General features: G+C 36.9%; 1 protein-coding gene and 1 pseudogene across 2 annotated transcripts; both read left to right on the top strand.

Annotated features, from left to right (window-relative positions):
* Positions 1-723: 723 nt before the first annotated feature.
* Positions 724-11,968, top strand: LOC145215149 (VWFA and cache domain-containing protein 1-like). The gene is made up of 24 exons (XM_080083804.1): positions 724-893; positions 1,052-1,114; positions 1,289-1,450; positions 2,100-2,308; positions 2,802-2,964; positions 3,235-3,382; positions 4,063-4,134; positions 5,122-5,256; positions 5,663-5,724; positions 5,964-6,102; positions 6,173-6,322; positions 6,406-6,523; positions 6,749-6,860; positions 7,128-7,293; positions 7,426-7,562; positions 7,669-7,847; positions 7,937-8,047; positions 8,152-8,280; positions 8,516-8,705; positions 9,237-9,416; positions 9,829-9,923; positions 10,312-10,454; positions 10,599-10,735; positions 10,960-11,968. Exons 1-24 carry the CDS (start codon positions 738-740, stop codon positions 11,122-11,124), a joined length of 3,321 nt encoding a protein of 1,106 aa, XP_079939930.1. The 5' UTR covers positions 724-737; the 3' UTR covers positions 11,125-11,968.
* A 2,236-nt stretch (positions 11,969-14,204) lies between these two features.
* LOC145212352 (VWFA and cache domain-containing protein 1-like) lies at positions 14,205-22,618 on the top strand (annotated as a pseudogene). The gene is made up of 19 exons (XR_013856675.1): positions 14,205-14,517; positions 15,085-15,232; positions 16,191-16,262; positions 16,663-16,797; positions 17,005-17,066; positions 17,366-17,504; positions 17,587-17,736; positions 17,820-17,937; positions 18,154-18,265; positions 18,473-18,638; positions 18,756-18,892; positions 19,670-19,848; positions 19,923-20,033; positions 20,440-20,568; positions 20,788-20,977; positions 21,079-21,258; positions 21,723-21,817; positions 22,094-22,252; positions 22,377-22,618. The product of XR_013856675.1 is annotated as a VWFA and cache domain-containing protein 1-like (transcript).
* The last annotated feature ends 1,883 nt before the right edge of the window (positions 22,619-24,501 follow it).

The raw sequence follows: 24,501 nt of genomic DNA, 5'->3' as shown, positions 1-24,501 counted from the left end.
TTTTCATTTCACTTTTCATTTTCAAATCACTTTTCGTTTGCAAATCACTTTTCGTTTTCAAAACACTTTTCGTTTGAAAATCACTTTTCGTTTTCAAATCACTTTTTATTTTCAAATCACTTTTCGTTTGCAAATCACTTTTTATTTTCAAATCACTTTTCGTTTGCAAATCACTTTTTATTTTCAAATCACTTTTCGTTTTCAAATCACTTTTCGTTTGAAAATCATTTTGTATTTTCAAATCACTTTTCGTTTTAAAATCACTTTTAATTCACAAATTAATTTTATTTGAATTTTCATTTGAGTTTTCAAATTACTTCGCTATTTTAAGTTAATTTTCTAATTTAATGTCATGTTTTTTAGGTGGCACTCATAGGCCACCATAGTGCTGTGATTAATGATTTGGAATCCTCTGCAATGCCTTAACCGTAATAGCCTTAACCGCAGGCATATTTAAAGATACACCGCTTTCAATAAGTTTTGTGCTATTTACGCCATATTTTGAAAATTAGCTAACTGTGCGACTGACGTAAGTTATAGTGTTAGTACCTTTTCCAACAAATGACAGGACAACTGGTTACAGTGCCATGGAAAAAATACAAAAAAATGTACTGCGTTGCGACAGCACGAAATGTTACGTCATATCGAAATGCCCTGGGGTCAGAAACGTTGTAAACGTGCTGATAGGCCAAGTGCAATTGTTGTTGTTTAAAATCTGTCAGGCGTGAGGTGTTGAAATGGTGCAAATAAAAATGCACTTTTCATTTTTCTTGACTTTGTACGTGTTGCGCGGCGTTATTGCATCACAGGAGATGTCAGATGTTGATCCAACGGTCTTGGCGTCCAAAATCAAAGAACTGACAGAACAGTCACTAAAGCACAAAGAGATGCAGGTATTTTAGGTTTGCTAATATGAGCGAAACCTGTTTTTATTCATATATGTAATTCAATAATTACTAACTGTAACAGGAAATTATGACATAGTGTAGATTTTTAATTGATGTAGGCTGAACCTAACCGTTAAATTACACCATTATGTATGTTCATTTAGAATCACTTGGACACATTGCGCTACCAACGACAGCCCTTGGTCGGGGACTCTCTACTAAATGCGGTAAACATAAAAATACGTTGTTTCTTTCTATTTACATTTAAAAGATCATAAATTTGTATTGTAAAATTTTGGTTTGCTCAAGTTTGTGAAAATGCAGTCCACCAAAAAATTGCCAAACCCATGAGACTGGTATTAATAAACTACATGTTCCTTAACCCGTTCCTTCATTTCTAGCTCAGCAGTTCTTTCAGCAGCAAGTTTCAGTCCCGTATAGCAGTGGTTAGAAATTTGCGAGACGTGGTCATCAAGTCTTACTCGGGAACATGGCCAAGTGCCGAGCAGTGCTGTCGCCTATCCTCCAGTGAACTTAAACATGACACAAGGTTTAAACAACCAGTAAGGATAACGAAATACAAGACAGTGCAGTTAAATGTTTACCTTAACTTAAAATGAAAATTACATTTGGAGCTCAGTGTAATGTAAACAAGCGGAATGTTTTGCATCTCCGTATTGTGTTTTGTTGCTGTGGTACGCGCTTCGGCACTTTGCGCACACTGTCTGGCACATATACTGGTACAAAGCATGAGACTTCCTGGAAAAAGGCATTAAATATGATCAAATATAAATTAGATCTTTGCTACTCAATCCGGTAACGGGCAGTTTTTGTTTATTGGAGTCTAATGAACTAGTTAGTAAACATAAAAAATATCCGTTCAGTGCATAGATCGACACACACTATCCATGGAAAAGCACGATAATTTTATGACCTTTGACACTCTTCTCTTTTTTCGAGTTCTTGACGTCCACTTTGTTTCTTGATAGCTCTATTCCTGACAACGGTATACAAAAAAATTGTTATTATTTGCTTCATCATGTGTTTGTCATATAAATGTGTTGACTTACGACAGCTAACCTCGGCCAAATCGGATTCGATTAATCCGGATCTAAGTATAATCTGGAAACTTTTTTGGTCTAAAGTTTAGACTCTAAACGGTTCCGGATTAACCGAGGTTCTTATAAATATATTTACAGTTTAAAAATTTAGGCTTCTACCAGCCAAGTTTGTGAACTGGTGTCATCGACTGCCGAGTACAATCCAGTTCGATTACAAAACGCCTTTAGAGATGCTTGCATTGAAAACTTGCGCAATGTTCCATCTCTCAAGTGGCAATATTTCGGCAGCGAACAAGGTGTCACCACCACGTTTCCAGCCACAAAAGCAAGCAGCTGTGGTTCCTATGACAACAGATTCAGGTAATATTTTGTTGAATGTGAAATGAAAAATTGTTCTCATCAAAACTTTAAACTCTCATATAAAGGGTTGGAATCCTAATGTATTTGCTTGCACAATATTTCATAATAGTATGTCAGTGAAAACCAACGTTCAAAAAGGCATTTCATGCATAAACTATCATGTACAAGCCAAATTTGGTTTGATAAACATGCACATCGTGTTAATCATCGAAATGACTTTGCAGAATTTCTTTATAATTAGTCACTGTCGTGCTTGTTTCATGGAACACAATATCTGATTGCAAGCTGTATGGAGCGCAAAACATTTTACAAAAAATATGTTCGAATCACTTCTGTTTTTTGTATTTATGGGACTTTTAAAGGCTTCACTACCATAGAGTTTAATACATAACTAGCATCAGGATAACTTGTCTTAAAGTTAACATAACCTTTTGACAAATGCAGGAATCAACCATCGATATTAGCCTACTAAGTTTCTACTCTTCTTGTTCAGACCATGGTATGTACAAAGCAATGTCCCGAAACCGAAACAAATTGTAATCGTTATCGACAAAAGTGGATCTATGGCGCAAACAGACAATAACGGCGTGAGCTACATGGAATTAGCAAGACAAGCTGCTAAAACTGTAATTGAAACTCTCAATCCCTATGATGAGGTATATGCCCTTAACTTTCCATAATCCAAAAATATCTTAAATTTGAACCGTGGACAGCTTGGAATTAAAAAAACATTGTTTTGTCCGAGATTACCAAAAATGTTTTGTAGTTGGTTACGAACTGACATCTCCAATTTAGCACTGAACACACTACTTAGGTGTCAAATATGGCCAAGTGTAACGAAAGGGCCGATTCCATGTGAACATATCTGTATTGTATTTAAAGGAAATGAATATTTTTGATTTGCAATATGTTGATTTTTTTGGCAGTTCGCTGTGGTTCCTTTTTCATCTACCGCCATTGTCTACAGTAACAACAGAATTCCTAACGGGGGATGTTTCAGCAACACTTTCGCGCAAGCGACTCCACAAAACAAGAAACTGGTCAAGGAATTTGTCAGTGGGATAGCTGCAAACGGTAAGTTTTACCCGACAGTTTACAACCGTAATTTTTGTAACATTTCAAAGTTTGTAAGTAAATCAGTTTTGGACTTCGAGTGAGTTTTGTAAAGTCTTTCAATTTTGTGTATTGATTTTGACATAAAAACATCCCTCGCTCCATTTTTATTTAATCAGATTTTTTTCAATGTTGGTCATAAACCGAGGTTTACTGTATGCGTCATCTATGGCGCGACATAGTTAAGAAAATAACTTTAAATATTAAAAATAGGCTGGCTCGTTTAAATCCCGAGCCTCAAATTTAAATAAGCTGCAAATTAATACTGTTGAAATGCAGGACAGGTATATAAACGATATGGTCAGTGGTGCGATTCCATTATTTTCTCAGCCGGTTCTATCACACAAAAGTCATATTTTCAGCCGATTCTGTTACAAAAATTCCATTGACAGTAACCAGTAGTGCTAACCGGTTCGCTGATCTCATAAAAAGAGGCGGTTCTATAGAACCGGTGCGAACCGGCTGAATCTCACCACTGGATATGGTGTCATGGGATACACGTAAGACAGGTTACCAATTAACGCCCATATGAAGTGTCATGTTTTTGCGGTCAGAATCATATTATCATTTATCAAACGAATTTGCAATAAGGCCAAAGAAATTATATTAATTGTTTAAATGCTACAGTTGCTGTTCTGCAGGTGGAACTGAGTACGGAGAAGCTTTGAAGGCTGCTTTCACGTTCTTTGACAACGTCCCAAACACCACACTAAGTAAGCTAAACTATGATGCTTTTGAGCGTTAACTTCTTCTGTCCCTTTTCTAAGCTTTAGTTTAAATCAGCGTGGTCCAACTGCAGGCCCGCGGGCCAATTTTGGCCCGCGAGATAATTTTGTTGGCCCGCGAAAGTCCCAACATTTTAATGACAACTATAAGTTTTGTTTTCAATAATTCAATCTTTTTAAAATGTGAGGATTACCACATACTAAATACTGCTAAATCTCATATTGTGACGCATGACAAGGCATTGTTATGTAATAAAGGGTTCTGCTTCTATAAACCGTTCAGAGGCATTTTTGCGCTAGAGTGGAAACTGTGTTTAAAATGTTTTTGACAGCTTCTACTCAGTAAAACTATAAAATATAAAAATAAACTTATCTTTTGATAAAAAAGATGTAAAGTTACCCTAGAGTTTGACCTAGAAAAAAAGTCTTTCCAGCAAAAATTTAAACCTTGGCCCGCGTAGTAAGTTAACGATTTTGAATGGCCCGCAACAAAATAAAGTTGGACCACACTGGTTTAAATAATCCTCACAATAATTGGTGACTATTCATGAGACAATAGTGGTGTACTTTATGTTTCATTCTAAGACATAGTGGTCGAGCTCTTGTATTAAAAGTAACTTAAGGTCAGTGGCGGGATTCAATTTTTTTGTCATCGGTTCTATCAAAAGAGTCATATTTTTCAGACTGTTCTGTTAAAGCCTATATTGACCAGTAATGCTATCCTGTTCGCTGATCTCATAAAATTTTGTGAAACGGTTCCATAGAACCGGTGCAAACCGACTGAATCCCACAACTGCTTAAGGTGCCAAACCGTTTGCAACAAATTATTTGCTTTTACATTTCGTTTACCGAACAAACACAAAATGTATTTGCTATAATATGAGGCTTGTTTTTAACATGTCCCTCACATTCCTATTTCTTAATAGAACCTCATCTAATAACCTGTTTTTACCTGATCACATTTGCTTCCAAAAGGCAGAGCGATTTTATTCATGTCCGATGGAGAGCCCAACGACCATATTTCTACAATCCTAAACACGTTGAACCAGCGAAACCGTGCATTGAACAACTCGGTAGCTGTCCTTACTTATGGCTTAGGATCAGGTGTAGGTAAGTGGACTATATATTATAATAAAAACTAAACGTTTTGTTTGTTTGTTGCATGTTTGTCCTCGGTGCGCGAAACCACTAGTACTGTTTACGATAACTTTGACAGTTCAAGTTCAAGTAAGTTCAAAGTAGAAGACTTTAACAAATTAGGTTTTCTAGCTCAGAGTAACCCAAGGGACCGAAACAAGATTAAATGCACACGCTTCTGACACACTGCGCCAACCACCTAGCAATATTAGTCACAGATTCAGAAATGTTTGAAGCTGTGAATTATTTTGAGAAAAGTTTAAGCATAAACCGAACAGATAAAATCCCAGCAAGAGCTGTAACAAACTAAGAATGCTGATGACACGTTTATTGCCATACACTTTGTAACACATCAAGCAATTGGTTTACTTTTGGACAGATGCAACCAAATTAAGGCAGATGGCCCAATCTACCAGCGTCGAAGTTGGGTCCAGCGATAAGGTGGGAATTAAAGAGTTTGCTGTTTGTCACTTTTATGCGTTATACTTTTGAAAGTTTTGCGATTTCAATGATTTTTTGTACATTGTTCTTATTACATTACACAATAATTCAAACGCGAAAGACTTACAAATCGCACCAAAAATTTGTGACGACTTATTTTCAAAACTGATTTAAAGAAAAGAATACAATATGTGTGTGAAAAAACGGATGCTAAATTGAATTGGCTTGCTATTGAACAGATTGGGACGTACATTGCCATCACCAATCCTTCAAACCTACGCAATCAGATGGCATCATATTATAACTTCTTCTCAATCCTTGATCAAGCCACAAACATTCCGATTTGGACTGTTCCCTACCTGGATAGTTGGGGACTTGGTAAGGAAAACCAACATTGGAACAAAACCATGTTGCAAAAGTTTAAAACATCATTTCCTTCTACGTTCAGGTCTCATGGTGACTGCAAACCTGCCAGTTTACATTGGTGGGCGTTTGGTAGGCGTGGCAGCTGTTGACATCACGATCGAAGAACTGCTAGCTGAATCAAGTTATTTTAAACCGACAGAGTTGTCCTATTCATTCGTGATCAACGAAGGAGGTTGGTACAGTAACAGTACATATGTTGATATTGTTCATGTAAGTTTAAAAATCATTTGTGACTATTCCGGTTTTGAATTCCAGGTCTTGTGATCAACCACCCAAACTTTCCATACGTCACTGACCGCGAGCCGCTGTTCGTTGAAGCGACTTCATTCGAGCGTGACTCTGAATTTGTCTCAGTGTTTCAATCTATGAAAAGGTTAATTCAAAAATTATCCTAAAAGTTCATTATTAATTTTGTGCTAAATGTAAAGTTCATCTTTTAAGCAGTCAACAGTATTGCAGTTTTACTCATAGTCTTATCTTAAAAATTGTCGACTGTCATTGTCAGGATTCAAAATATTTTGATGCACAAGCCAAATGTCTCATACAAAATGACTACACGTCGTAAATCTATGTTACACCTACAACCATAAAATTTCAGTGGCGGCTCAGGTCAAAAGTCGTTCGTATCGACTCGTATTCTACCAGCTGGTGACAGTAAGATGTACGGTATGCGTGAGGTGAAAGTGAAATCAACTTATTACTGGAAGCAGGTAAAAACAAGTTTAGTGGTCCATAGGACATAAGTAAACCATATTCCTTGACCCTAAAACGACAGAAATATTTTAAACAAAATTGTCCAAAGAATTTGAACGTGTTTATTACTTGTTTTTCAAACTTGTTGTTTGATTCAAATTGATCTCTAGAGTGTTCACCGAAACGAGTGAAGTTTTTTTTATTGTGTTGACTCAATGCATTAAGATGCTGGCAGTATTTTTTAACCATTGAGTTTTAATTACAAATTCTTAATTTGTTTTCAGATCCCAGGTACCAAGTTCTCAATATGCTTGGTGCTGGCTGATGAAGATGCGCAGACGGCTTTGACTTCACAAGGATCTCTTGCATCCGGGACTTTTCTATATCACCGATTCGATCTCGTTCCCCCCACTAAGCAGTGCTACCATGGAAGTAGTTTCTGCGCTAAAGGTATGTATATGTCAAACTCCAACTCAAGAAAGATATTTCTATGACTATATAGCTTCGCAAACAAAATAACCCCAATTGATATGAATGAGCCAAGAAAAAAGTTTGATAAAATCATGATTTAAAACTTGTTAGACCAAAGTGCAGTCGCCTTGGCTGCGAGATCCTTCCAGGACCCTGAGTTTTATTTGTCCCAAAACGCTTCAGTTAGCTACGTTCGCACACTCACTAACTACATGGAAGGAAAAAGTTTCGACCCAGCAAATACTAAGGTAATCAACACCAAAAAATGCCATGAAACTTACTTAACATTACTTGTTTCGGATGAACTGAAATTAACGGCATTATGAATGAATTATATACACATCATATTCTCAGCCTGGAGTAAAAGATGTTGTTGTCGCAACTTACAAAGCTGACAAACTGTGGAAAGCTGCCGAATCGGACAAATTAAACCGACAAGTCTTCTGGCGTTATGTCGCCACTGAGGAAGGACTCTTTCGTATCTTTCCCGGAACCCAGATGCCTAGTAACTATGATCCAGTGAAACGTGCTTGGTAGAATTTTTAGGCATCATTTGCTTTCGTGTTTTTGTTGCTTATGTTTTAAGGAAGAGATACCATCATTTTATTCTATGTTTGCAAAGGTATGAGAACGCAAAAGCCAACCGTGACAAATACGTCATAACACCTCCGTACCGTGACGCAGCAAGTGCTGTAAGTGTCATCACCCTTACTAAGGCTCTCTTCGAAGGGAAGTAAGTCATAGAAATTCCACGTCTCAATTATGTTTGACTGTGGATTGTGCTCACCCATATTTTGGAAATTATATATGTGGTGATGCTAAAGTTATTTTTTACAGAAGTGGTGGAGTTCACGATCCTGTAACTGACAAACTAGTGGGTGCCATGGGAACCGATATTGTGACGTCATACTTCCAACAAGTGATTTCAGAACTATATCCCATGTGCAACAACACACTCCTGTACAAGTAAGTCCTGTTTTTGATTGTATCAAACATATTTATTACCAACTGATAATATCGATCGAACAAATTTAAACTTTTACCACTGCGTCATGCGCATTAAAGAAAAGTAATGCAAATACCATCTTCGTCTATTTAGCAACTACTAAATATTATTGTCCAATGAAATGTTCATACAGTTTAAAAAATAATATTTTAAGTCAACAAATAAATATCTAAAAAGTTAAACTGCATTTCTCAGATGCATTCTCATCGACAATGCTGGTTTCGTGATAACAGCCGAACAATTCGTCACCAATCCACTGGACGCATTTAACAAACATATTGCCAGTCTTGAACCTGAAATCGCGCATCGACTACAAACTAACAACGTATTACTGCCAGGACAATGTTCCAATATTGAGAACGCTCTAATACATGAAACATTCCACGTGAGTTTATATCGTTTTTTTTTGCTTATTTTAAGGTAACCTCCCAGTGTTATGGGTAATTCCTAAAGAATGGTTGCTGACATAGTTTTAGAATTGCATGCTCAGATTTGAACCCTCGATAGTAGCCTGTTTTTACCTGCTTTGGCAAAACGGGTGGGTGAATCTGCTTACGCAGTGGTTCTCAACCTTTTTCTGATAGTGTACCAACTGATGTTTTTTTTTTAAATCTGTAAGGATGGGTATATCAAGATATAGGTATATGCCAGTATACTTTTCAAACCAGCAAGGTTAGCAATTCTGAAATAATGTCTTTGACACGAGTTTTGCCCAAAACCAGGGCCGATTTCGTGGGTCAGCTGCAGTTCTTGTTCTAATTTGAATTGAGTATGGCAGAAAGCTATTCGCGTACCACCTGAAAAGCTCCTGTGCACTAGTGGTACGCGTACCACAGGTTGAAAACAACTGTTCTAATGGGTAGTGCTGTCCACATAAATTACGGAAGCTGCTTTTAGGTCTGACTGTTTTTCCCAGATATTACCTAATCAGACAAGATTTACAAGCAGCACTGGTTATCCTGCGTGTAAGTATTTCGAGCTGATGCCTGTCACTGGAACCAACGCTTACTTGATCATAGCTGCTAAGCAAAGTAGAAGTTGTGGTTCCAGTTCCCCAAGATCATGCAGTTGCTTTTCTGCGGGATCAAGCACTAATGTAAGTCTATGGCCCTTCAGTTTAGTTCAAAGTCATATTATGACTGTTACAAAAGAGAAAATTTGATTTAACGTTTCAACATGTTAACAGAAAGCAATAGTTGTACATTAAAAAATTTAACTTAGCATTGCATTTTAGCTGCCCCATGCACTGCTCTTTTTTAGCCCCAAATGTAAAAATGTCGAAAAAAAATACATTAAAGTTTATCTAAATAACTTTGTTCTTTGAATAAATTAGATACAGTATTTGTTTCCTCTTCTCTGCTAATGGTGTTGTGTTAATTATAACCATGACAACATAATTTTGAGTACTAAGTTTTGTTTTTCCATAAAAGTTTTCTTCTCGATTTTGTATGATCGCATATAGATAGTGAAAGTAATTGGCAAACATATTTTTTTTGCAAATTTTGCAGACTCCCACCTGCTTAATCTCGTACACTTGTTCTTGTCCATGTACATCATACAATCAAGTCTACCAGCCCTGTACCAACAAGTATTTGTTTACAAGGTAAACATGGTTTACATGTTGATCAAAAGTAATCCAATCGTCAATCGTTTTTCCCTAAACCTGCATGCACTGTGTTTCATGAAACAGAATTTGTCTTGTACTGCCTAAATTAAAAAAATTTACTGTACATATTCCTTTGTACATTTTTTTCAACCGAAATGTTTTATATGTTGAGAAGTAACGACACAATTTCAAAAAAACAGTAGGCCCATTCATCTTAATTAGTTGAATAATTACACAGCTAGTTTGTTTATTTGAACAGTAACTATATTTTATTAAAAACCAAATATTAAAAGAAACACGATAGCAGGAGTCATTCTAATCACTTGTCAACATCAACAGCCGACATTGTTTTTGTATAAACTTAACCGCTTTTTGTATAAATTAGGTACAGTCCCCAACCGTGCACACCCGAGATTAAGGACCTCACCCAGCTGGGAACTCCCCCCGTTGATATTAACACCCTAGAAAAATGCTATGAAATCAGTTTTACTGTTCCCTTGTTAACGGGAGGTGGTGTTGGCAGTAGCGGTATGTCATGTTTCTAATGAACTTTATACTTAGCTATATCCCGTTGAAGTCTGGTTTTATCAGTTATGTATTAAATGCAAAAAAAAACAGTTCCATAAAATCTAATGTAATTGATGGCAAATGTTACTTTTCCAAACTGATTAGATTCGTCAAATCTGGGACCAATAATTGGAGGAGTTGTGGGAGGAATCATTGTGCTGGTGATTGTGTTCTCCGTTATCAAAACGAGGTGTCGAAACACAGTAACAGCTCCAGTAGTGGCGAATGCCGCTGCACCGACGGTAAAAAAGTTTTTAATTTGATGCAAGGTGCGAAGACATAAATCAAAAAAGAACTTAATTACCTTCGAATGTTGACAAATTCCACAACATGTCCAAGAAACGTTTTAGTGTCTTTGTGCAAACACATGGTTTGCAAAAACCCTTGTAATAACCTGTGTTTTGACTACATGTCAGCAGCAATTACACAACAATGCATAAGCGCCAATTTTTTTGTTCTTTCGTAGGTCGCCTCAACGCCAGCCACCAACCCAAACTACGGTCCACCCCCTACATCATCCCAACCCATTCCAAACCCATACGCAAACAAACCCAAGGTTACCTTATCAACCGGGGCTTCTTACTCCACTGCTTCTGCACCACCCCCCTACAACACAGCAATGAATCTGTAACAATGTGTTGAACACCTATATGTTGTTGAAGATGTATAAACGAAGAAGTGCTATAGACAGGGTTTCCATACTGTCCTTATTTTTAAGATTTGTCCTTATTTTGAAGGGCGATGTCTTAGTAAAATTTATTGTCCCTATTTCTAAGAAATGTCCTTGTTTTTGACTTGAGTCCTTTTTTTGTCTTATTTTCAACAATTACAAGGAACAAACTTAGTGAAATGACAAGTCAAATCCCTGCTACAAGTAAAAGTAAATCAGGATCTGAGCTGTCGTGAGATGTACGAAGTATTTTGTAAGAACAAGGAGTTGCTGGAACAGATTGTTTTAAAATATATGGCATTTAATATGTCATGGCTCATATAAAAGTAAAAATTTGTTCAAAAACGTTTGTTTCGCTTTGCACGAAAATAATTTTTCGGTTGTCCTTATTTTTGCGTCCTTGTCGATGGCAACCCTGGCTATAAGCGAGTTAAAAGGAAAAATCGTTTTTGTTGTTTTGTGCCTTTAATGAGCGCCTATACTGTCGTTTAACTAAGCTGTGCCTTACTTTACTCTTTTGCTGTATCTATTTTTTTGTTTTCATCCCCTTTCCTTGTTTGTATCTTATCTTTTATCTTTGATGTTTTCATACATTTTACCCATGCAGTACCACCACATTTATGTTCTTGTTTATTGATTTCATGCATGTATTTTTGCGCTTAAGTTCAAAAACTGATCTACTAATACCCGAGTCCCAACTTCAAAACAGTTGCCTTTACCCATAAAAGTAAATTTAGAATTTTTATTATTTTACAGTCTTTTTGCTTGCTTGATTGTTAAAATTAAAAGAGTTTAAGGCATTTGTACCAGCTTCAATAGAATCATGTAATTGTTTGCACGTTTTTTGGTGTTATTTTGCATGCTTTTGGAGTGCCAACCTAAACCAGTGATAGTTCAGTGTTGTTCTGTCAGCTAGACGCAACAGGCGTGGTATTTATGGCGCAAAGATGCCCACAAGTGTCTTTGTTTGTTTAATTCTTTACGCTCTTACTTAAATAGGGTAGGCTGTCTTACAACACTTCCGTATGTGCTTCCGTATCCGCTCGCGGCGCCGGAGGAGAAAGCCATGGAGCACCATCTTTCTACGAAGAACTCCTCCAGGCCTCCCTCCCGGCTCATTGCCTGCCAGCGCTCCTGTTTTTTTCCTTTTTCGGCCTATTGTTGCTTTTTATTTATTTTTTGTCTCGATAGGAAGGAGACGACGAAAATTAATTGCGATCGGACGGTCGTCACTGTTTGAGGCGGGGAGGGGCCTCAACACAGAAAAAAAATAATTGTCATAAATAGTACTGTGTCAACGATTAGTTTTTCTCCATTTATAAAGCGCATTTGGAACATTGCTGCCAAAAAGTTAAACTGAACAGAGGGACGAGCAAATAGCCAGTCGATGCATGCAGCGACCAGTGTAGTGCGGTTATTATTGTTTTCAGTCCAAACGGTTATTATTTGATTCAGTTTCAGTCCTCAGTTGTCTTTGTCGAATAGTACGAGTTATGCATGATGAACATTCACTTTGCCTATCTTTCAATTACAGGTGTAAAGTAGAATCTGTTAAAAGTCAACAATGCTGCATATAAAAATGCACTTTTTATGTTTCTTGACTTTGTGTGTCTTGTACGTGGTTGTTGATTTACAGGAGATATCGAATGTTGATCCAAATATCTTGGCGTCCAAAATCAAAGAACTAACAGAGCAGTCGCTAAAGCACCAAGAGATGCAGGTACCCAAAGTCAGGTGCTATAAACCTATTGATCTATATATGCATGAAAATGTTTTTGTAAATTGATTTTTACAATTGTTGTAAATTGTAATTATACTGATGCGAACGAAAGAGCAGCGCATCCATATTCTCCATGAATTTATTTTTATTTAGAATCACTTGGACACGTTGAGCTACCAACGACAGCCCTTGGTTGGGGAAACTCTACTAAAAGCGGTAAAGAAAAGTAGTAAATTTCGGCCTAAACGTGCCAGTTCAGAAAGCCTGGAAAAAAGCCACTGACTTTATTTGCGTAATTGTTTCGTTGCCACAGGCCCTAAGCTGTGTAATTAAACTGCACGAATATCTTGTCATTTCCAGCTCGGCAGTTCCTTCAGCAACAAGTTTCAGTCCCGTATAGCGGTAGTTACGCGTTTGCGAGACGCGGTGATCAAGTCTTATTCGGGAACCACGTCAAGCGCCAAGCAATGCTGTCACCTTTCATCTAGCGAACTTGAACATGACACAAGATTCAAACAACCGGTGAGGATAACGAGGGACAAGACTTGACTTATATAATTCATAAAACCGTTTTGCAATTTTTTTCATGTTTAATTTCTCACAAAAAGTAACTTATAGGTATGCACTCTAGTGATCTTTATTCGGAAATATAAAATGTAAAGTAAAACTTTTAACTGTATTTTTCTAAACAACATTAATTTTACTTGCTGAAAGCGGTGGACAGTGCGAAAATCTGTTTGTGTTTTTGATAAAGTATTCAAAATTTAGGCCTCTGCCACCAAAGTTTGTGAATTGATATCGTCGACTGCCGAGTACAATCCAGTTCGATTGCAAAACGCCTTTAGAGATGCCTGTATTGAAAACTTGCGCAATGTTCCATCTCTCAAGTGGCAATATTTCGGCAGCGAACAAGGGGTCACCACCACGTTTCCAGCCACAAAAGCAACCGACTGTGGTTCCTATGACAACAGATTCAGGTACAGTTCATATCAAAACCAAAAATTTTATTTTGTTGAAATGTTCGTTAGTTTAGCAAGTTTTATTTTCTTTTCCCAAACGTTCAGGACTAGAGGGTTTTGCCATTTGAAGTCCGGTTTTGAAAACATACTTGCCCAATACCGAATTATCTCATTTACACTTTATGCCTGTCGCCTTTCTTCCTTTTACCGCTTGTGCGTTTCTTATCGCGTTGCCTGGCTGGTTTCATGCTGTTTTCTGTTGTAGGCTTTATAGCACAAGTTGGCTAGTGAGGTGTTTGGCTTAAACCCCCTTTGGTTTTACTGTTTTACGTTTTTAGTTTTATATCTGTTCTACTTTATTTAACCTCGGTTGTTTGCAGATTGTAGAGTCAAACGATGCTCAAATAGGCGAAATATATATCTCAATTTTACAAATTCCGTTTTATTTGATTTTAAATCAGAAACATTTGCTGCTTTATTATTCTCTAAATCAACGTTTTTTGGTTGTTCAGGCCATGGTATGTACAAAGCAATGTCCCGAAGCCGAAACAAATCGTTATCGTTATTGACCAAAGTGGATCTATGGACCAAAAAGACAACAGCGGCGTAACCTACATGGAATTGGCAAGACAAGCTGCCAAAACTGTGATTGAAACTCTCAATCCCTTTGACGAGGCATGGATTTTTTTGTCGATAAGTTTGTCACATGCCTTCAAACACTCCAGACGTTACGGTCACGTCCTACGAGTCATCATAACTTTGAAACTTTCCAGTTAGGGGGGCGTTTGGACAATGGAAGAGGCTAGTGACTTTGTTTGCGTAATGTCACAGAACAAAAAGGCTTTTCCGAACCTGGTGTATATATAATAAAGATGTACTTATACAGAAATTGCCCTGATGCACGATGCTCAACAGACGATTCCAGTTACATATGTTGACATTACTTAGCTGAGAAATTCAGCACACTCAAATCAGTCTGTGTATTTCTTATAACAAACCACTGCGGATATCGATTTTGCCCAAAATATGGCATTATCAGTCCTAAACAGGAAATTATAAATCAAAATATAAAATGATAAATTTTTTTAAAAATCTATCCGTTTTTATTCTTCGGCAGTGCAAAACTTCAATTGCATTTCACTGCATTGTTTACGCCTGTAGCCTATGTTAGCTTTAAACTGTGTTCGTTCCTTCACATTCTATTAAAAGTGTTCAAATTAAATCAGCCTCTTTGTTTTACAGTTTGCAGTGGTTGCGTTTTCGTATTCAGCCTATGTCTATAGCAATGTCGATATTCCCAACGGCAGATGCTTCGGCTATACTTTTGCTCGGGCCACTCCACAAAACAAGAAGCTGGTGAAAAAATACGTCAGTGGCATCAATGCAGGAGGTCAGTCTTATAGTGTAAAACCAATTTGAAAATGTTGTGTGTTTGGCACGTTGGCTGTTGTGAGTTTGACACAAAGTTCTACTAAATGCGATAAACATAAAACTTATGCTAAGGCCTACAAATTTTTAGATTTTGTGTGTTATATTATAAAACTATACATAGTTGGACCATAGAAAAATGTAGATTTTCAAATACACTTGTTGTTCCAAACTTTTTCGTGCGTTGCCCCTTTCGGCTATCGTATTATGGGTATCGATGGCTTTATTGTATCTGAGCTGTTGGAGTTGGTCTGTCTATAGCAGTGGTTCTCAAACTTTTTCATATTTTTTTCAAAACGGTCCCTTTAATTGCCATTATTTCGAGGGCTCGCGGTCTATCAGCCTGAATGTGTATTTCAGAAAAACGAAAGTTGATTGCCGGATTTTAGCTATTTATGCAAAAATGCGCATAACAATGATGAAAAGACGGCTTGTGACATCACAGACAAGACAAAAAACATTACAATTGTGCGCGAACAATTGTACTTTTCTTAGTTGTCATACAATAAAGGGTATTGTTTAGCAATGGAGACAGTCAATTCTCAACTCTACTTTGATTCAAACTGATTCAGTTGCACAAACCGACGCCAAATAAAACTATAGAAGTACTTTAACCTTTTCGCGGTCCCCCCAAAATTGCCTTACGGACCCCAAAAGGACCGCGGACCCCAGTTTGAGAATCGCTGGTCTATAGACAGTCAACTCAAAAACTTAAATTTGTGAAAACTATTCAGGTTGTTTCGAACTGTAACAAGGTATGAAGAGCGATTGTTGAAGTACTAATTTAAAAACTAGTGGGTGTTTCAAAAAAATATGAACTGCTGTATTTGACATTTTGGGATGCGATTGTGTTAAATCACTTGCATCCTTAGGGCTGTTACGTTGCCTTATCTTACGTACTTACGTTGTTTACGTTAAAGGTGGAACGGAGTACGGAAGAGCTTTGAATGCGGCCTTCACATTTTTCGACAACGTTCCACGCACCACTATTGGTAAGATAAAACGCTGTTTACTACAATGCCATTTCATAGCATCATTTAATTTACAAACATCAAGAAAGTCGATCACCTTTCAGAAATTATAATCAAAGCAATTCACAACGAGAGTGCAATTTCACTACAAGAACCTAAAATTTATGCTGGGCAGATAAGTTGCTTTTTAAAACAATACCAAACTTTTCTTGAACTGATAACTTGTTTGTCATGCTGTGAATTGGGTAATGGGGTTTAGTCAAACCAAGCCAGAATTCAAGTAAAAAGGACATAGCGTCTTATTATTGTCACTGGATGCTCATTAACAAATAAAGTCCATTTGTGTCTTCATTTTAAAAGAGTGTTGCCTTAACGCAAGATTATTTTTGACACTTGTTGCCTTTCCCATATTGAAACGCAGACAGAGCGATTTTATTCATGTCGGATGGAAAGCCTTACGACGGCATTTCTTCGATCTTGGCCATTTTAAACCGGCGCAACAGTGCTTTAAAGAATTCTGTTGCTGTCCTTACATTCGGTCTCGGATCTGGTGCAGGTAAAAAGCATATTAAACAACTTTGATAATACACAGGTTGTTGTTTTAGTCGGATTTTCTTTGCTTTTGTAAGAAGGAAATTTTTGGGTCAGTGATTCATTTAATATTTGTGTTAAAAGGCATAAACAGCTGCCAGTAGAACTGTACGAATGCCAGTTTGTTTTGCAAAGAATGAAATGATCAAAAAGTAGTTGTTATGTTTCGCAGGTGCAACAACATTAAGACGAATGGCCCAATCTACTAGCGTTGAAGTTGGATCCAGTGATAAGGTAAAAAGAAAAACGCATTCGTCTGTACAGTTGTATTAAAAAACAACTTCATTTATACGCTTTACAACTGTAGGGCATAACGTAGTATTCTCGTCAGTGAGAGTAGTAATGAAATTACGTTCGATGAAATTACGTTTGTAGGTAACAACTTAATACCAACGTACCTTGCTTGGCGTATTTTGAGCCTAACAAGGCGATGTTTCAGATGCTTTCACTCACTTAAGCTGTGGAATATTTGACTTCGTATTGTTTGTGACATTAGGTACGCAAAATTTAATATGTTGCATGTTGTTTAACAGACTGGTACGTACATTGCGGTCACCGACCCTTCAAAGTTACGCAATCAGATGGCTTCATATTATAACTTCTTCTCAATTCATGGTCAAGCCACAAACATCCCGATTTGGACTGTTCCCTACTTGGACAGCTGGGGACTTGGTAGGGCAAAGTAACATTGGCACCAAACCATATTGCAACAGTTGAAATTTGACTGCATTGTCATTTCCTTTCACGTTTTTAGGTCTCATGGTGACTGCAAACTTGCCAGTTTACATCGGTGGGCGTTTGGTGGGCGTGGCAGCTGTTGATATCACTATCGAAGAACTGCTCGCGGAATCAAGCTATTTTAAACCGACAGAGTTGTCCTACTCATTCGTGATTAACGAAGGAGGTTTGTACAGTACATAGATGTTGGTCATGTTATGTTTTTAAATCTTGTTATTAGCATTATCCAAATTTGGATTTAAATTCCAGGTCTTGTGATCAATCACCCAAACTTTCCGTACGTCACCAATCGGGAGCCGTTGTTCGTTGAAGCGACTTCGTTCGAGCGTGACCCAGAATTTGTTTCAGTATTTAAGTCTATGAAAAGGTTAAATCCGATGAAATGATTTTTAGATTGTAGAGTGCTGCTATGAATATGTTGTCTGACATGCAGTTGGAATTTTTACATTTACTGTAGAACTCAAGCTTTTTGCAAATTACATCTTTCAGTCTCTCGAGTGGCAGAATAAGAGCGATCAATGCACTTTCTTGAAATGAAGAGTGATTTAAAACGATATTTAAGATACGATATTAAAAATTTCAGAGGTGGATCTGGTAATAAGACTTTCGTGTCGACTCGTATTCTGCCAGCAGGTGACAGTAAGATGTATGGTGTGCGAGTGGTAAAAGTGAATTCAACCTACTATTGGAAACAGGTAAATAACAGCCACAATTTCTCTGTTGATTAGCAATGCAAATGTTCTCAAGTTTATCAAGAAACTTGTTTGAGCATCTTATTGTAATTAGTTTTTGTTTTTGATTTAAAACTAACATTTATCCAAGTAGATTAGAATTGCAATTTTCTGCATGACTCATCTATGGTTCTTAAATAGTTTAAAAAAGGTTAGTTTGTTCGTTTTCAGATCCCAGGTACGAAGTTCTCAATATGCTTGGTGCTGGCTAATGAAGATTTGCAGACGTTGTTGGCTCCACAAGGATCTCTTGCATCCGGGACTTTCCTCTACCACCGATTCGATCTCGTTCCCCCGACGAAGCAGTGCTTCCACGGAAGAAGTTTCTGCGCTAAAGGTATTTATGTCGAAATCAGCTGTTGAAAACAACTTTCCAATAATGCTAATTGTTATATTTAAGCAAAAGTTGTCATGAACAACACAGTAAAGTTTGATAATGTTGAAAAATTCTAAGATCAGAGTTCGGTCGCCTTGGCTGCAAGATCTTTCAAGGACCCTGAACTTTACCTGCTACAAAATGCTTCGGTTAATTATGTTCACACGCTTACTAACTACATGGAAGGAAAAAGTTTTGACACTGCAAATATTAGGGTAAATATTTTTCATCATTGAATTACAAAGAGTCATTAGCAAAATTAATTGATACATTTAAATAACGCGTTTGTGTATTCTATAACTCTGTGACGCGTTTTATGACTGGGGTTGAAATATCCGGATAACGGATAACCGGTTAACCGATTAATCGAAGAGTTTTTGCTATCCGATATCCGGATATTTTTGTTTCGGTCAACCGGATAACAAACTAATAGTGCCTTTTAAGCGTTTGATGCATTTTTACACAATTGTAGAAAACGCACAGTTAATGTGCAGTGATGTAACGCACGTCTTCATGTTTATCCTAATTAATACAAATATTCACTTTGTTGCACATATTTCCTATTAATGTTAAAATTCACGAGATAATTAAAAACATTTTAGGTTACAAAGAAACACTAATAAATTAGAAAATGCATCCATTGTAAGGTAATTTGCTCGAAAGGATAAATTTTGAGATTTTAAAAAGAAATTTTCGCTCAGAAAATTGACTGTAGGAGAAAATGTGAAACAACTGATGTATCATGCGGTTTTTGTAGAAATACACTGCTCGGGTAAATGTTGTATATTTGATATATGCTGGACAATTATAAACACTAAAACGAAATCTGTGCCACAATTGGATAATGTTGTAATAGATTTATTATTATCCGGTTAACCGGATATCTGTACATATCCGTTATCGGGATAGTAGAAATTATTGATATCCGAACTAACCCTATTTATGACGCCTTCCAAGATTTTATGTTTTTTATTTTTACAACTTTATCCCAGCCGGAAGTCAAAGACGTTGTGGTCGCATCTTACAAAGCCGACGCACTGTGGAAAGCTGCTGAATTAGACAAATTAAATAGACAAGTCTTTTGGCGTTATGTAGCCACTGTAGAAGGTATTTTTCGTATTTTTCCTGGAACTCAAATGCCTAGTAACTTTGATCCAGTCAAAAGAGCTTGGTAAGATTTTTAGTCAGTCAAAAATCTATTTTGAGGGTAAATAGTTGGAATTAGTTTTAAATTTGTCATTAAAGGTATGAGAACGCCCAAGCTAACCGTGACAAATACGTCATCACTCCACCATACCGCGACGCAGCGAGTGCTGTGAGTGTCATTACTCTTACCAAAGCTCTTTTTGAAGGAATGTAAGTTTAAGGAAATTCTTAGTCAAATACATTTATTTGCTTAATGCTTTTGACATCAATGTTAATTATAATTGTTGTCTGAAATTTTGCACGGGTGAAAATGCAATTGTTCTGTTTGCTCGCGCACTGAGCACTTGTGACACAGTATAGTGTATCAAGCTAGTTGTTTTTTTCTTCTTCTTCAACATAAAGTCCAATAAAATTAGCAATGCTTGGGACCAAATGCTGCCTTCGGCTGGACCCAATTCCTTGCAAAATTATCTGCACGAACAATAAAAATTCAACATTTAAAATGAGATGATATTAAAAAGCAAGTAAGCAACACATAAGAACAATCAATTTCCTACAACAAACTCGGTATCATTCTTGACAAAAGGCGTTCTTACCATGATTGATTTGCGTGTAGAAGTGATGGAGTCCACGATCCCGTAACAGACAAAACGATTGGTGCCATGGGAACCGATATTGTGACGTCATACTTTCAACTAGTCATTTCAGAACTGTATCCCGTATGCAACAAAACATCACTCTACAAGTATTTGCGTCGATTTTCAGGCTGTCAGATATGATTATCACTAACAACACTTTTTGGTTCATATGCACCTTGTCTAAAATAAAATTGATTTTTTTTATTTTTAAGTTTTGCAAACAACAAGTCAATTTTATTGTATTAAAAACTTACAGCGTAACTAGACACATTTTTAAGTAAACGACTATGAAAAAACTGTTTATTAAACAAATTGCATTTTTTCAGATGTATTCTCATCGACAATGCCGGTTTCGTGATAACAGCCGAACAGTTTGTCACCAATCCAAACGACGCATTTAACAAACATATTGCCAGTCTTGAACCTGAAATTGCCCACCGACTACAAACTAGCAACGTGCTACAGCAAAGAAAATGTGCAAATATCGAGAACGCTTTGATATATGAAACATTTTACGTAAGATTGTACACTCTTATTTGTAATACGACTATTGGCTTATTTAAAAAAGTGAACTTCAACTGATAAACAGCCTGACGCCAAAGAAAGTTTTTCTCCAGATATCACCCAACCAGACAAGATTTACAGGCAGAACAGGCAGTCCTTCTTGTCACTACTTCGAGTTAATGCCCGTCACTGGAACAAATACTTATTTGATCTTGGCTGAAAAACAAAGTGGAACTTGTGGTTCTACTTCTCCAAGTTCATGCCAATGTGCTGTGATCAAATCATGCAGCAATGTAAGTCGTTTGGACTTATTTTTCCAACTCTGTTGAATGTAAGTTTTTCCAGAAGATGGCAGATATTTTTTATTTGTTTTGTTTGACTTTTGTTTTTTTGCAGTTTTGTTTTTATACTTTTGACATAAAATACTCATAAATTGAATAAACGTTTTACAGATTATAGTCTTGACATTTCAACATTTGCTTTGAACGTGTAATATTAAAAAGGTATTTTTCAGTTTTATGCATTTTTGTTGCACTATGCAAATGGCTATTCTGCATTATTACACCACCACTACTACACTAAACATCCAAAAGTTCAGCCACACACCTCAAACCATTTTTCTTTAACAGTCAGCCCCCACAAAGATTGGTGAAGCCAAGTAGATAAAAATTACACAAGTCACAGTACAAAAAATGTATTTATTTTTTACCACTTCTGCTCTTATCCGTGTGGTAGACATTTTTCTGATGTTTTTCAGACCCCGACCTGTTCGAACTCTTACACTTGTACTTGTCCATGTACATCATATAATCAAGTCTACCAACCCTGCACCAACAAGTATTTGTTTAAGAGGTATGTTGTCAGGATCTGTGTGGTTAAATTAATTCAGCGATCAGACATGCCCCTAACTTTTCGCCGGCGGTCCCAGCATTATATCTGAGCATTACCTGATCTCACGCCTGAAAAAAAATTACCTTTAAAAGTTGTTTTTTTTGCCACGTCATTTGGTTCACAATTGTGTTTGCTCATGTAAAAATTAATATAACATAACGGAATAACGTTTAAATTGGGAAACAAAACAACAAATGCTCCCTTCCACAACTCAATCAAACTTTATTTATAAACTAGTTACAGTCCCCAGCCGTGCACACCAGAGATTAAGGACCTCACCCAGCTGGGAATTTCCCCCGTTGATCTTGAAAATGGAAAAGTGCTATGAAATCAGTTTTCCAGTTCCCTTGACAACTGTGCGTCAGCCAGTGCATGACGATTGCATTGACAAAGATGGTATGATATCAATATTATGAAGCTATGTTCCTGTGGTTGTATTTTTATTGAACACGCAGTAAACAATTTTTGGATCACAAAAATCTTTATTTATTTACTATTGATGCTTTTTTAACACTTATAGAAAGCTCAAATACGGGAGCAATAGTTGGAGGCGTTGTCGGAGGATTTTTCGCGCTTGTGATTGTCATTTGTGCCTGCAAAAAGAAGCGTTAAACACAACCTCAGTACAATGGAGAAAGGGGTCTTTTGGTGCAGAAACATAATTCAAAAATGTCTGTTGTAAAAACTCTACAATGGTGTACAGTTTGGAGAGGCAAACATTTTCTTGGCTCATGCTGATTGGGCTTAAAACTTCGCGTTATAGATTCAAAAGTGCAACTGTGTTGCTATGTTTTCATTCACCAAGCGAAATAAACTAATTTTATGTAATTGTGTATGTCTTGATTATCTCCTGTAATAGTGCTTCGCTTTTTCTTGCGTCATGCCAACAGATTATGTATATATGTCCTGGTCTTTGTTACGTTGTGCAGTGTTGTCCAAGGTGCAGTTGGGCATTTGTTGAAAACATAGCATTGTGTTGTGTGTTGTGCACAGTGCATTTGTCGAATGTAGTTACTATGAGCTGAGTGCCAGTTTAACATGACTTTTATGTTAACATTATTGTAAAACAATATCTGTTGTTTCATTTTCGAGCAGGTGTCGCTAATACTTTCCAGACCCCGAGCTGTTAAATCTCGTGCAGTTGTTTTTATCCATGTACATCATACAAATCAAGTTTACCAGCCTGCACCAACAAGTATTTGAATAAATGGTTTTAATGTGGTTCGAAAATAGACCAATCTTAAGCCCTTGCGAAGTATGCCAAAGCTGCATGCACTGAGTTTAAGAATGGTAATACCGTACTGCCTAAAATTTTAAAATAAATTACTGTACATATTCAATTTGTTTATGTTTCCGACCGAAATGTTTTTTTTATGTTACGAAGTTTCCTTTACTTTTTGTCACAGACATAACAAATAATATATCGTTTTTCATGATTTATCTTGGTCAGTTGCTTGATTAGATATATAGTTTGTTTATTTGAACTATAGCTATATTACAAAAAATATATAAGACCAAACACGATAGCAGGAGTCCGCAGGCAGTTGTCAACTTCAGCTACCGACATCGTTTGTATGTAAACTTAACTGCTTTTTTGTATGAACACTCTAGAAAAATTCTATGAAATGTTTTTCTGTTCCCATGGTTTGGATTGATGGGTACCGTTGAGACGACCTGTTAAAGAACAGAACTTGTGACAGGCAGTCAATAAAAAACACGGGTTTTAACAGAAGACTTTCAAAAAGAATTTGTTTGGAATTTGTCAACCTTCATTTTTGAATTCTGTTTTTGCAGCAGTTGCTCAACATTGCATCAAACTGAACATTTTTTACCTTTGGTGCAGCGGCACTAGCCATCACTGGGGCTGTTACTGTGTTTTGCAACATCTTTTGGTAAACGAAGGATACAATCACCAACACACAGATTCCTCCCGCAACTCCTCCAATTATAGGTCCGGGATTGGACGAATCTGATTAGTTTGGAAATAGTAACATTTGACACCAACTGTATTACTTTTTATGTGTTTAATAAATACTCATAAAAGTGGATATAGCTATGGAAGGCAATTTTTTTTCAATAAAAAACATTGCATGCCGGCGCCACCGACGCCACTTCCCGTTGACAAGGGATTTTATTTTTTTCACCCCATTTGGTGTTATATCTTATCTTTTATCTTTAGTGTTTTCATACCTTACTTTTATTCACGTAGTATTGTAACGTATTAATATTGAGTTTTATCAATGGTGCTAATTTATGGAATTTCCACTAGTCAAATGTTTGGACTTTGTTTACTAGCAACGAACCGCTCGAATTTGTATGGCCCTTTTGGAATCCAGTCCCACGCCCTAAATATTGCTTGTTCACTAACGTCTTTTGTATTGACTGCAGTCTTTTGTTCCCTTGGTAACTACTTATTGTGTACTCATTTGTTTCCTGGTACTACTCAATTCCCTTGGTAACAAGTCATTGTGTATGAAGTGTTTGCTTTATTCAGATCGCGTTGGTTTCGTAATCGCAGTCGTTGGACAGTCGGACAGCTGATACGTTGGACGCTTAATTAAATGCACAATAGCTTCTGAGCGTTAGTACCCACGTTTTGAGCGTTGCTAGGTTATAACTGAAATTACTGACGCTATGTTTAGATC

The sequence above is a fragment of the Phallusia mammillata genome, chromosome 2 (genome assembly GCF_965637545.1).
Source record: "Phallusia mammillata chromosome 2, kaPhaMamm4.hap1.1, whole genome shotgun sequence".
Taxonomy (NCBI): domain Eukaryota; kingdom Metazoa; phylum Chordata; class Ascidiacea; order Phlebobranchia; family Ascidiidae; genus Phallusia; species Phallusia mammillata.
This window is presented reverse-complemented; position numbering and strand designations above follow the sequence as displayed.

What these genes read in the sequence shown, in the direction of transcription:
- LOC145215149 (XM_080083804.1), top strand. Translation starts at nt 738, where the DNA reads ATGGTGCAAATAAAAATGCACTTTTCATTTTTCTTGACTTTGTACGTG. An exon ending in TAATACATGAAACATTCCAC is followed by an intron (nt 8,706 to 9,236) that starts GTGAGTTTATAT and finishes TGTTTTTCCCAG; the next exon opens with ATATTACCTAATCAGACAAG. An exon ending in CTGCGGGATCAAGCACTAAT is followed by an intron (nt 9,417 to 9,828) that starts GTAAGTCTATGG and finishes CAAATTTTGCAG; the next exon opens with ACTCCCACCTGCTTAATCTC.